At 35.6% G+C, this 12,755-nt stretch overlaps 1 protein-coding gene across 1 annotated transcript; it reads left to right on the top strand.

Moving 5' to 3' along the window:
• The first annotated feature begins 217 nt into the window (after positions 1-217).
• On the top strand, positions 218-6,477 carry LOC145671444 (KRAB domain-containing protein 2-like). Its single transcript, XM_081740634.1, has 2 exons — positions 218-1,218; positions 6,246-6,477. The coding sequence occupies exons 1-2, from the start codon at positions 218-220 to the stop codon at positions 6,475-6,477; spliced, it is 1,233 nt and encodes a 410-aa protein (XP_081596760.1).
• Positions 6,478-12,755: the final 6,278 nt, after the last annotated feature.

The following is a 12,755-nucleotide window of genomic DNA, read 5'->3' as shown; positions in this document are numbered from 1 at the left end:
GTAAACTTTTAACTGAAGTTGAAGAGGCAAAATCTGCTGCAAAGAAAACACCTTTACAGTACAGACGTTTGAAACGGTTTAATGTTTTGGAAATTGGTGAAACAAAAAAAAACTGGTGTCGAATAGTGAGCCTGTGAAGTACTACTTACCTGCCGAGGAGATCTTTGATGTTATTGAAGCATCACATGTTGCTGTGGGACACGGAGGTCGAGATAGAATGAAAGCTGAAACTTCTAGGAAATATGCCAACGTTACGACTCAAATGATAAATATTTTTCTGTCAATATGTGAAACATGTCAACGGAAGAAAAGTATGAAAAAGAAGGGCTCTGTTTCTAAGCCAATACTTCACACAGAAATGAACAGCCGATGTCAAGTGGACCTGATAGACATGCAAGCACACCCTGATCGTAAGTTCAAGTTTATCATGGTATACCAGGATCATCTGACGAAGTTTGTCTTACTGCGAGCGCTGCAAACCAAAAGAGCTGAAGAAGTAGCCTACCAACTGACAGACATATTTTTGACATTTGGTGCCCCCTGCATTTTACATTCTGATAATGGCAGAGAGTTTGTTAATTCTGTCATCAAGGAACTAACGACACCCTGGCCTGAGTTAAAGTTAGTCAACGGAAAGCCCAGGCACAGCCAAAGCCAAGGGTCAGTAGAACGGGCAAATCAAGATATAGAAAATATGCTTGTCTCGTGGATGCATGATAATAAAACAACAAACTGGTCAAATGGTCTCCGCTTTGTTCAGTTTATGAAAAATCGAGCTTATCATTCCGGAATAAAACAGTCTCCACACCGTGCGATGTTCGGCATTGAGCCAAGAGTAGGACTTACGACTTCAGCACTGTCATCAGATGTTCTCCAAAACATAAACGATGAGGACGACCTCGTGAGTATTATTGAGGACATGAATGAGCGCCTTAGTGAACATAAAGGAGAAAATGAGGCTGGTCCTAGTGCGGTTGATATCACATCATTCAGGAAAGAAGCACGTGAAAATCTGTCAAAGCAGGCCAAGAAAATGAAACGTATCTCTGATGCCACCCATCCACCTGTTGAAGTGGGAGATAATGTCATAATACCAATCCCGGATGTGTACAGAGCAAAGGCGGATTTTCGGAATGTCATTGGAGTTGTTCTAGAAAAAAATGAAGATCTGCACAAGATTGGAACCAAGGATGGAAAGCTGGATAAATTATATTGCAGGTAAGTTTTCTGTCTTTTATGTGCTCCTTATTGATAGATTTTGTATTAACGTCCTAAACAAGCTAAGGAGCTTCTAACGACGGGACCTGCAGGTTAAAGTGGAATCCGAACCATTGCTCGGGTTTGTATCCGAGGCGGAGGGCTCCCAGCGGTATTTAGAGCCCGCGACCACGCCCGCAGAAGGCCTTAAGCATTTTCATTTAAGGCCTTTAAGCATCTCTGGTACACGCCGGGATGGGGTACGAGATAGCATATGGGAAGGAAGTTGGTTAAGGCCTAGTTTTATAGGTACTATCACATTCTTTGATTGGTATGAGAGGGATAAAAGCTGGAAATCCTCAGTCAGGATGGTAGGCCGCTGGACGCGAACTTGCGACCTTCCGATGCGAAGCCAGCACTTTACCAACTGATCTATGGCCGCTCGGTAATTAACAGCTATATTGTATATGTTAACGCTGTTGGCTAAGCTCCCCACCACTTTCTTTTCTTTCTTTTTCTTAAGATTGTGGGAAGTTGTAGGTCACTATCACAATTTTGGATAGCAAGCAAGATAGAATTTAATAAGTCTGTGATCTGAAAGGATTATTCCTGTAAACAACATATTTTTTTGTTTAGATTTTTGAGTAGTCAGCGTGTGACATCATTATTCACAGCTATTCAAATTTCTATACAGAAAGTAAATTGTTTACAGCGCTGATCCTTTTAGGTCATAGAATTACTTAAATTCTGTCTTGCTTGCTTTCCAAAATGGTGATAGTGACCTACAACTTCTCACAATCTTCAAAAAACGGAAAAATTAATGGGGAGGAGCTTGGTCAACACCCTTAACCATAGATGTTAGTGTTTTATACGTATCTGTAATATTATTATTAACCGAAATAATGATGGATTCTTCACATCATTTTATGTCAAAATAATTTTCTGTTATAATGTCCATATGTTTTTCCGGAACCGATTTAATAATGTGTAATCCATCTGTTGTTGTCTGCTGTGTACTCACCAGTACACTGATAACATGTCACGAACTTGATCCCGGTAAAAGACTGTTGTTTAGCTTGTGAAACCGGTACTCGTGAAATGTGCTTTAGTGCATAGGCGTTTTTGTAGGAAATACGCAGATTAACTACCGGTGTTTCTCTGAAATACTAATTATGACGAGTGTGGAAATTGTGCGTTAAAATACATTATTATTTTGTTTTGAAAAGTCATTATTATTTTTTATATAAGTGATTCAGGATTCCCACACCATGTGATTAAACAAAATGTGTCTATTGTAGGTCTGAATTCGACATTTGCCACGAGCAGTTCCTGACACCAGTCGAAGTACCAGATACTGAAATTTCGTTGAGAACTGCAGCCAGGAAAGCAGCATTAACCCCACAAGGGTTCACACGTTGTGTGTGCAAGAAAGCATGTATTTCGAAAAGATGCTTGTGCAAGAAGAAAGGTTTTCTCTGCAACTAAAATGCCATGATAGTTTACCTTGTGGTAACAAATAGAAACATTTCAGATGTTTTAGCAATAAAAACGTTTTTCTTTGTATTTCATAATAAATATACAATATTACGTCAGTATATTGGCTTTGGCACCACCGAATTGAATAAGTAGTAGTGCAATAGTAGTGTGTATTTTATTTTGTGCTAACATACAAAAGCATTTCAGATATTTCTGCAAAACGGAAGTCTTTTCTGTGTATTTCTTAATAAATAAGTGTTTCTATAGAATTGTATTTGAACGACAAGGATTCACATGTTATGCATGCAAGAGGGCTTATATTTCGCAAGGTACTGCAAAAACAAAGGATTTCTATGATATTGTGAGTGCCATAATACTTTTTAGAAATATATAGAAACATTTATGATGTTTGTGCAAAAGAAAAGTTATTTCTAAGTGTCTTAATAAATGCATTTCTTCAGGTTTCACTAGTAATATTGTATTTTAATGAAAATAAATAGTAAACTACGCATTCTTAATAAGCGTTGTCAATTTTACAATTCACTAGTTAATACTGAGTTAATACGAAAGGCTGACGAAACTAGTTTTAACTAGGGTATTCTGGTTTCAACAGATTTCGGGTTTTGACGGTAACACATTTCAGCTAATACTAGTTTTGACTAGTAATAACACGTTTTAACTAGAAGGAAAATAGTAAAATCTAGAACTACCTAACTAACATCGTAAATTCTAGTATTGACTAGTTAATACTAGTTCTTTCGAAGCGGCTTTGAGAAAACTAGTTTTAACTAGGAAATTCTAGTTTTACCTAATTTCGGGTTCTGACGGTAACATATATATATATATATATATATATATATATATATATATATATATATATATATATATATATATATATATATATGTGTGTGTGTGTGTGTGTGTGTGTGTGTGTGTGTGTGTGTGTTTTTGGAAACAGTTCGTGTCAAGTTTGCTACTCTTTCCATAAGGGCGAATTTCTCTCAGCGCGAAACTGTAATTTGTTCGATCTGGCTTCAGAGATCTCATATTGGGAAAAGTAAAAGCGGAGTAACATTATATTTGAAATCAAATAATTTTAAATAATATTATCTGATCCAGTAAAAGCTTCAATATTAGCTTCAGTGAAAAATCCAGTATTAGCTTCATACCCAAATATACAATAGACGTGCCGGTTTTCCCAATGGAGTCAACAAAGTAGAGATCTATGGGTCGTCGTTTAATTATATTAGTGTCTGAGAATTTTCTATGAATTATGAACTGTCCTTTCTTACTTATGATACATCCTTGGGTAAAAATTTTAAATATCCTAGGTCTTTGAGCTATAATTACCTAGAAGAATGCCAAACAAATGGTATAGTTTTGTATAATGGATAAATAAGGATACTTGCAAATAAACAAATATTGAGTATCATATGCAAAGATTTCTAATGTTAATATCAAACCAAACTGATAAATATGGAGAGAATATTACATCTTCTATAATTTGTGTGGTAGTCTTACTCCAGTGACGTTATTTGGGACGAGAATGTGCATTGTAAAGTTTTGCTTGGACAGGTGTTGGTAGAGCATAGACATAGTAAATTTCAGTTTGGAATTTGTATTTTCTTTTACTATCGGTTTTTATTATAAAAAGTTACAATAATACAAAATAGATACATTTTTTATGTTTGGGATTTAAGTAGGTGTTTCTTCGATTTGACGGTTTTGGGAAGGAATTCTCACGAAGCAAACTACGTGAGGAGGTGTAGGACACTCGTTGCTCCATTGCAAGCAGAGAGAGATTAGGTTTTCGACAAAGGTTCACTGCAAGTTAGGGCGGGGTTTGTGATGATGAATTTCCTTATGATCCATGTTAAGCACAGAAAGAAGTAAAGGTTTTCACAAGGCTTCACTGCAAGCACGGACAAAAAAGAAACCCATGAGTTTTACTGTAAACTAGAAGATTTTGGGTTCAAGAAAGATACTTCCTAGGCAACTACTGCAAGAAAAAAAGAGGATTTGATCAGTTAAAACTGTTGTTTATCCGTGATTTTTTTGGTTATATAAGTGCTCCATGGAAGACAGTGACGCTGCTGTTTTCTGTTGTTGTTGTTGTTGTTGTTGTTGTTGTTATGTAACCAGTAATGCCGCTCTTGTTTCCGTTGTTTGCAGCCGTAATAAATTATAAAACGCACATTGTTAAAGTTTGTAAATAGTAGCACATGTTGGATATTTGTAAACGCAATCATGTGGGACATTACAATTTACTTACGAAAATAATATTCAATTCTCTAATATATCCTGGACAACTCAAATAGAAATTTACTTGAAATTATATTACATTACATTTCTACGTATATTGCTAAGTCTTTCCCCACAGCTCTAAGTAAAATCTTAATTTACGCCGCTAACCTATTCAATTGAAATTTGTTTTCGAAAAGCTACTTTAAATTCCTCCCCCAAAAAATATTTAAACAAGATATTTTAAATAACAGACAAGTTCATTTGTTTTTATATTTAAAACAATAAGCTTTTATTTCAAAGCTTGCCATTTAGCCAAAACTCACCCCTGCGTTGATCCCTCCCGGAAAATCTACGTTTGGTTCCCCTAACTAATGCTAAAGAGCGGGAACTTTAACTATTCCTTTATCCAGAAAGAAACACAGTATGCAATTGTATTAAAAATACCTTTATCCTGCATTTCTTATCCCGTCTTCTGTAGTATTATATGTCACGTAATTAGAAGCTACAATGAAGAAGCGTTTACTTGAAACCGAGAGCGAAAAGTGAATTTACTTTTTCAGTGGTCTAAAGAAAGGAAAAAGAAAATGTCATTTGTTCTTTGTATGTCAAAGTGTAACAAAGTGGATCGTATTAGAGAAAAGAATTTGTTGAAGAGAAATATTTTCTACTCTCTTAAACCGGAATCTATTGTTGCTTCTATATAGCATATTCGTTTGTGATGCAGAGAAATGAAGAAGTGCTGGCGTTCTACTTGATAGGCGTTTACTCCAACTTTAAGCATTTTTCATATAATAAGAATAAGAATAAGAATAAGAATAAGAATAAGAATAAGAATAAGAATAAGAATAAGAATAAGAATAAGAATAAGAATGATAATAATAACTACGTCCATTAGTGGAAAATGTCTCCCGGAAGCAGATGTGTGACCAAACCTGTCCACCATGTGTGTTGTGGAAACATGGGTATTATGGTCGAATAGCGCGAAAGAGGCCGTAAGTAAGTAAGGCAAATCGCAAGAAGCGCCTTACATTTGCAAAAGAACATCATGAAAAGGACCAAGAATTTTGGTAGTGGTATATGGTCCGATGAGACGAAGATAAGCCTTCTTGGGTCAGATGGGGTACGTAGGGTATGGAGGAAACCAAATACCGAGAATATTGATATGAACACACTCCCCACAGTTAAACATGGTGGTGGATCACTAATAGTTTGGGCCTGTATGTCATCGAAGGGAGTTGGCACTATCCAGTTTATTGATGGCATTATGGATGCCAACGTATATTGTGACATATTAAAGAACAATGTGAATCAAAGTGTGCAAAAAATAGGTACAGTATGTCCCCTGACTACAGATTTCAACACGACAATGACAGTAAACACAAGGCTGGACTTAGCATGTTTTGGTTGATTTGGAACGTGCCAAAATTACTGCAAACTCCACCTCAAAGTGCGGATTTAAACCCTATTGAACATTTGTGGGCAGATTTGAAAAGGCACGTTCGTAAATATAATGAGTGTGAAATCAAAAGAGGAACGTATTGTAGGAGTAGAGTGGAATAAAAGATACCTCAAAAAGTGCAAATATCTCATAAGCTCCATGAAGAGACAGTGTCTAGCAGTAACTGAGGCAAAGATATATATGCATTAAAAATAGTATACTTACCAAGTTTGTGATTTTCTGATACACGAAAACCGGGGTTATTTCATTATTTGCTTTTATTAATTAATACTAAATTTGATATGAATTAATTTTTCTAGGTTTTTCAGTTTGTGAAGCCCCACTGTATCCAAATGTGATAACTAGCTACCACAATATTGTAGTTTAATAGTGAAATTAAATATTTTGTTTGAAAAAAAAACAACGTGTACGAATAAGAATGTTATATACTGTATGTCAGAAAGATCAAAGCCATGGTGATTGGGACGAAGCGGTCGATGTCAAATATAGAAGTAGGAGGTAAGAAAATGGAACATATGACCAGCTTTCTATACTGGATAGTATTACTAGTGATGATATGAAGTGCGAACGTAAAATGAAGGTAAGGATAGGAATGGGGAAGAAGTCTTTAGGAGGAAGAAAATTTGATTTAGTGGAATCTTGAATAAAGCGTTAAGAAAATGACTCCTAAAACGCTTCGTGTGGAATATTGTAGTGTATGAGACAGAAACATGGAATTACGCAAAAAAGATGAGAAATACCTGGTGGCTTTCGTAATGTGAATGTGGAAAAGAATGAAGAGAATTAGTTGAGTCAAGTGGGATACGAATGAGAGGGTGTAAGAAATGGTGGAGATAAAAGAACTTCTTAAGATATGATTGAGAAGAGGAAAAGAAAGTTGTTGGGACATTGGCTAAGAAACAACTATATCATGAGGGACGTGTCAGAGGGCATGGTGGCAGGAAAAAAAGGGAGAGGGCGAAGGAGGCTACAATTGATGAACGATATCAATAGCGGAAAACCATGGAGCATGAAAGCTTCCTAGTTGAGTAAGTGATTTGCCAATAATAGCAGGGTATCTACGATGATAACGATGGTTAATATGCCCATGACGTTTCCATCGATAGATCTGCCCTATCATATATTTTTTATATATTAAACTATTGTACATTTTGAAAGAAAAATAAAATAATAAACTTGATAGGCCAGAGACATATAATAAAAATATTTATGACACATTTTAAATTCTTAATCAATTTCTGCATCTGCATCCCTATCACTGTAAAATTAAAATACCGCTAATTTTATAGTATTTATGTGATATCTTTAAATAGATAAAATATAATCGAAATGTGGAACAAGAGTGCGCTAGACAATATAATTTTGCATGAGGTACCGTTATCATGAGTCAGCTATTAGCTTCCCGTTTGCAGTCATTTAGAAACGCGCGAAAATAAACGCCGCAGATAATGGTTGGAAATCGAAAGCAGATAAGTGAATCGTGATAACGGTATCTCATGTAAAATAATATTGTCTAGGGAGCTCTTGTTCCACTTTACGATTTCATTTTATCTATTTAAAGATATCACATAATTACTGTAATACTAGCGGTATTTTAATTTTGCCGTGATGGAGCCCCTTAAGGTCAAGTATTACTTTCCTTCATACTATCTTGTAAAGTACTTTCTGATACTCTTTATGGCCTTTAAAACATGTGATAGATTAAAATTCCTTCATTTCTACTAACCTACCATGTAAGGTATACAAGAACTTCCCGGAATTCAACTTCGGCTGGAAGTATATGTGCAAAAGTTACCGTATAAGTGTTGGCAAACACGCTGCTTCCTCGGTGTGTGCTCAGGATAAGAACTAAAAGTTCGTCCTCAGTAGAAGCTAAAAGCAAGATGGTTGCATACTAAGACCATATCGTACAGTAGCTCCTTTCACCTACTTTTTTTTTAAATTTTACTCCTTCCTTTCACTTACATGTTCCCTTCTGCACGCCTAACCTTTGACCTCAGAGGACTATCGTCTTTTTTTGTTCCCTTTTACTTCTTGTCTCGAGACGCCGCCTTGTCTTAGAGATGAGAAAAGTGGATGCTGTAGTTCTGTAAAAATGATCTGGAGCGCACTCTTTAGATGAATGACGCAGTAAGAAAAAGGAATGATAGAATATGTAAGAATAAGAAAGACGAAAGAAGAAAGAAAAAGAACGTAGCTAGAAGTCAGGCTTTCCCGCTTTGCTCCATTAATTCTCCTTTTCGCCGTGTCTCAAATGATACGAAAGATACGTGACTATCCTTCACTTCACGGCAATGCAAGTTCCAACAGGGTGGAAGTCTTGTCAGAACTTGTTGAGAATGGAATAAATTTTTTTTTCTTTTACAAGGGCGAATATATGAAAGGAAAGAAGCCACATTGTTGCATCTTAACCTACACTGACTCTCTCTCACACACACACTTTCTTTTTCATCCACCTTGCCTTCCCTTCCACACGAAAAATTTTCAATTAAGGTTAGTAGGTAAAGAAAGAAAATGTAGAAGAAATGAACGCATGCCTGCCTATCTTGGAAATCATTCAAACCGTAATGTGACAAAATTGCTCTGTGACATTTTCAGATTTATTTTTTTCTATTTTTCTTTCTTCCTTTCTTTTTCTTCCTTTTTCTGTCAGTTCTTTCTTAGAAAATAGCAAAACAGTTTAATAGATCACAGTTCCCTTAATTTCCTCCTAAAAATATATATATATTAATGAAATAAAATATCTTTTTAGCACCCCAAGTCAGCGTTGCCAATTTAAAGTAAATGTCAATATACAGTTGGACCTCGATAACTGATTTTTTCATATTCCCTTGAACTCTGGCTATTAGTCCTGGACGCATTATCTAGTCCCGTAAAAATATATGTGTGTTGGGAGCATATGGGCAGAAAGTGTTAAAATTTAGTGCACATGCTGAAAAAGAAACTGAAGAGCGTTGTGAGGTAGATTGTTTGTATAATTGTGGTAGATTTTCATAGTGTGTGCTTATGTAAAGTTGGCAGTTGCTAATTTAATAATTGAGTAAGAAGTTTTCGTGAAGATTATGGTTTGTGGTTTAAAGGAGCAATTCGGTAGAAATGTATAAGTTAAGCCTGATAAAATAAAACGATGTTTTGATGAAAGTTAGAGTTATATAAGAATCAAGGCAGTCTTTGGTAGAATTTGTTTAGGCCTAACAGATTGGCGCAGTCAGTATCAAAAGGACATTACGCTTGTGAATCAGAAAAATGGCTTCAATTGGTAACTTCGAACAGTTTGATATTGAAACGGGTAGAGTCCAAATCTACATTGAGAGGTTCGAGCAACTAGCGTTATCGGCGAATTTATCAGAAGAAAGAAAGGTTGCTACTTTTCTAACTGTTATAGGTGGTCAAGCATATGAAGAATTAAGGAATTTGTGTGCACCGGAAAAACCTGCACAAAAATCATATGGTGAATTAAAAAGGATTATGCTACAACACTATGGCGTAAAAAACAATGAAATTGCTGAGCGTTACAAGTTCCAAGTTACAAGTTAGTGCAGCTCGAACATCAGACAGTTCCTCAATTTGTAATGTCCTTAAAAAAGCAAGCAGCATATTGTAATTTTGATGAATGTTTAGATCATTCACTCAGAGACCAGTTCGTTTTTGGGATGCGGAGTAATGTAGCAAGACGACAGATATTGACTGCTGGTTCACTTAGTTTTCAACAAGTAGTAGACGTTGCTACAGCTGTTGAAAATACAGAAGAACAACTGATAGTGTTCAATGACAGTAGTTCAGGAAATCAACATCAAATTAATTTAATGCAATCGAAAGGAATAAGAGGAAGAAATGAAATGCTAAGAAATTCACCTTACGCTAGTACGACACCATCACCTTATGCAAGTAGTATACAGAGAAGTACAAGGCAAACATCATCTTATTCAGTATCATCAGATTCATCCAACAAAAATGAAACAAAGGTTATTAAATGTAGAAATTGTCATCGTGTTCATGCTAAAAATAAATGTCCAGCTTTCGGTAAACGATGCTTTAAGTGTACGGGACTTCATCACTTCGCACATGCTTGTGCATTGCAACAGTTACATGGAGATATAAAGCAACTACACATAGATGAACAAATTAACGTAAATGGGCAAGATTTTAAACAACAGGTACAAATTGAAGATGAGAGGCCGCCACCGTTGGACATAAATCAAGTGCAAGACTTATATCAGGCGTTAACGCTGGACACAATTCATTACCAATCATCGAGTGAAGTTCAGAAAGAATTATCGGAGAACTCACAAAATGACATTAATGCCAAGCTGGAGGATGAAAAAGACATGCAGGAACCCATATTTAAAAAGAAGAAATTCATTAAACATAGATCTAAGACAGCAAATAAATCTGGGAGAGGACCAACGGGCTCTAGCAATTATAAACTGTTTACAGACTCGGAGGAAGAAGATTTAATTAATGCAGAACGGAATAGGTATAGCTCACATATGGATACGGAGCAACAAAAGAAGAGGCAGAGTTTAGAAAGTGTATAGAAATGGTGATTATCTTTTGAAAGAAAGTTGTTATTAAAAGATTAAGTATGTATGCGTTGGAAGTAAACAAATAGCAAACAAAGGTAGCTTGCTTATTAAATATAATTAGTAAATAAGATACGAGTGTTATAATTAGGTAAAGAAACACTCAACAATGTGCAGAGAATTTTATTTATGAAATGTGTTTTAGGGACATACTAGATTATTTTTTTCTTGGGTAGATATTCCAATTTTGGGGCATTTTTCCAGTAGACGCCTTTTTTAAAAATGGCGGACATGGAAAATGAAATTTTAAAAAAAATGCTTAGAATAATCATCTTAGTGTCCAAATATATGTTTCTGCGGCTGTAGAATACGAAAAAATATTATTTTGGCAGTCAGGGAAATAGTTACCTGCGTGCAGTTAGCCCCCCCCTCATGCTAAATTTAAAATTATTTTCATGTCAATCGTTTGATCATCGTTTGATCAGGTATGATCAACAATTATTAACGTTTGATCAGCTTTACTAACAGAAATATAAGCGATATTTAGTAGGGGGGGCTAACTACACGCTAGCCCCCCCTTCACGTCAGATTCGAAATTTTTTATGTCAATCGTTTGATCATCGTTTGATCAGGTTTGATCAACAATTTTCAACGTTTGATCAACTTTAGTAACAGAGATATAAGGGTTTCAAAATGGGGGCCAGCCCCCCCTTCACCTCCGATTCGACATGTCAATCGTTTGATCATCGTTTGATCAGGTATGATCAACAATTTTTAACGTTTGATCAGCTTTACTAAGAGAAATATAAGCGATATTTAATAGGGGGGGCTAACTACACGCTAGCCCCCCCTTCACGTCAGATTCGAAATTTTTTTGATGTCAATCGTTTGATCATCGTTTGATCAGGTTTGGTCAACAATTTTCCACGTTTGATCAACTTTAGTAACAGAGATATAAGGGTTCCAAAATGGGGGCCAGCCCCCCTTCACCTCCGATTCGACTTTTTCTTATGTCAATCGTTTGATCATCGTTTGATCAGGTATGATCAACAATTTTTAACGTTTGATCAGCTTTACTAACAGAAATATAAGCAATATTTAGTAGGGGGGCTAACTACAAGCCCCCTCCTTCACGTCAGATTCGAAATTTTTTTATGTCAGTCGTTTTATCATCGTTTGATCAAATTTGATCAACAATTTTCAAAGTTTGACAAATTTTACTAGCAGAGAAAGAAGGGTTAAAAGAAAATGGGGCCCCTTCCCTTACACCTCCGATTTGGTGTTTTCTTATTTCAGTTGTTTTATCTACGTTTATTCAGGTTTGAACAACAATTGCCAACGTTTGATTAACTTTATTACAGAGACTTGTAACACTGTTAGAAATAAACAACTATTAAGTGTATTTAAGTGTATTTTAAGTGTCTTCTCAAACAATGAATAAGAATGTGTAATAGAAAGGGAACAATTACATAAAAACCCTTTGGCTGAAATGCTGGGCTTCGCATGGTAAGAATAATATTTATGCAAAATCTTTAAAAGTAAGGAAATGCGTGACTTATATAATCGAATAAAATATATAAACACTATTTAACGTTTAATAAAGGTCCTTCAACTTGGAGTCCGAAATCGACAAATCATGTATTAAACATGTTCATAATTTTGTACACATTTTGTACATCTTTTAAAAACATTTGTACACCCATGTATTTCCAGAAATTTGCGATCAAAATTCCGCACTGCAACTTGACGTTCGAGTGCGGAATCACCAGATTCAAGATTTAGGTAGCTAAAAATAATATGCGAATTTCGTACAATTTTGTAGGTTCCTCCTCATATAACCTCGCTGCTGAAAGGAC

The sequence above is a fragment of the Thermobia domestica genome, chromosome 15 (genome assembly GCF_964235325.1).
Source record: "Thermobia domestica chromosome 15, izTheDome1.hap1.1, whole genome shotgun sequence".
Classification (NCBI taxonomy): Eukaryota; Metazoa; Arthropoda; class Insecta; order Zygentoma; family Lepismatidae; genus Thermobia; species Thermobia domestica.
This window is presented reverse-complemented; position numbering and strand designations above follow the sequence as displayed.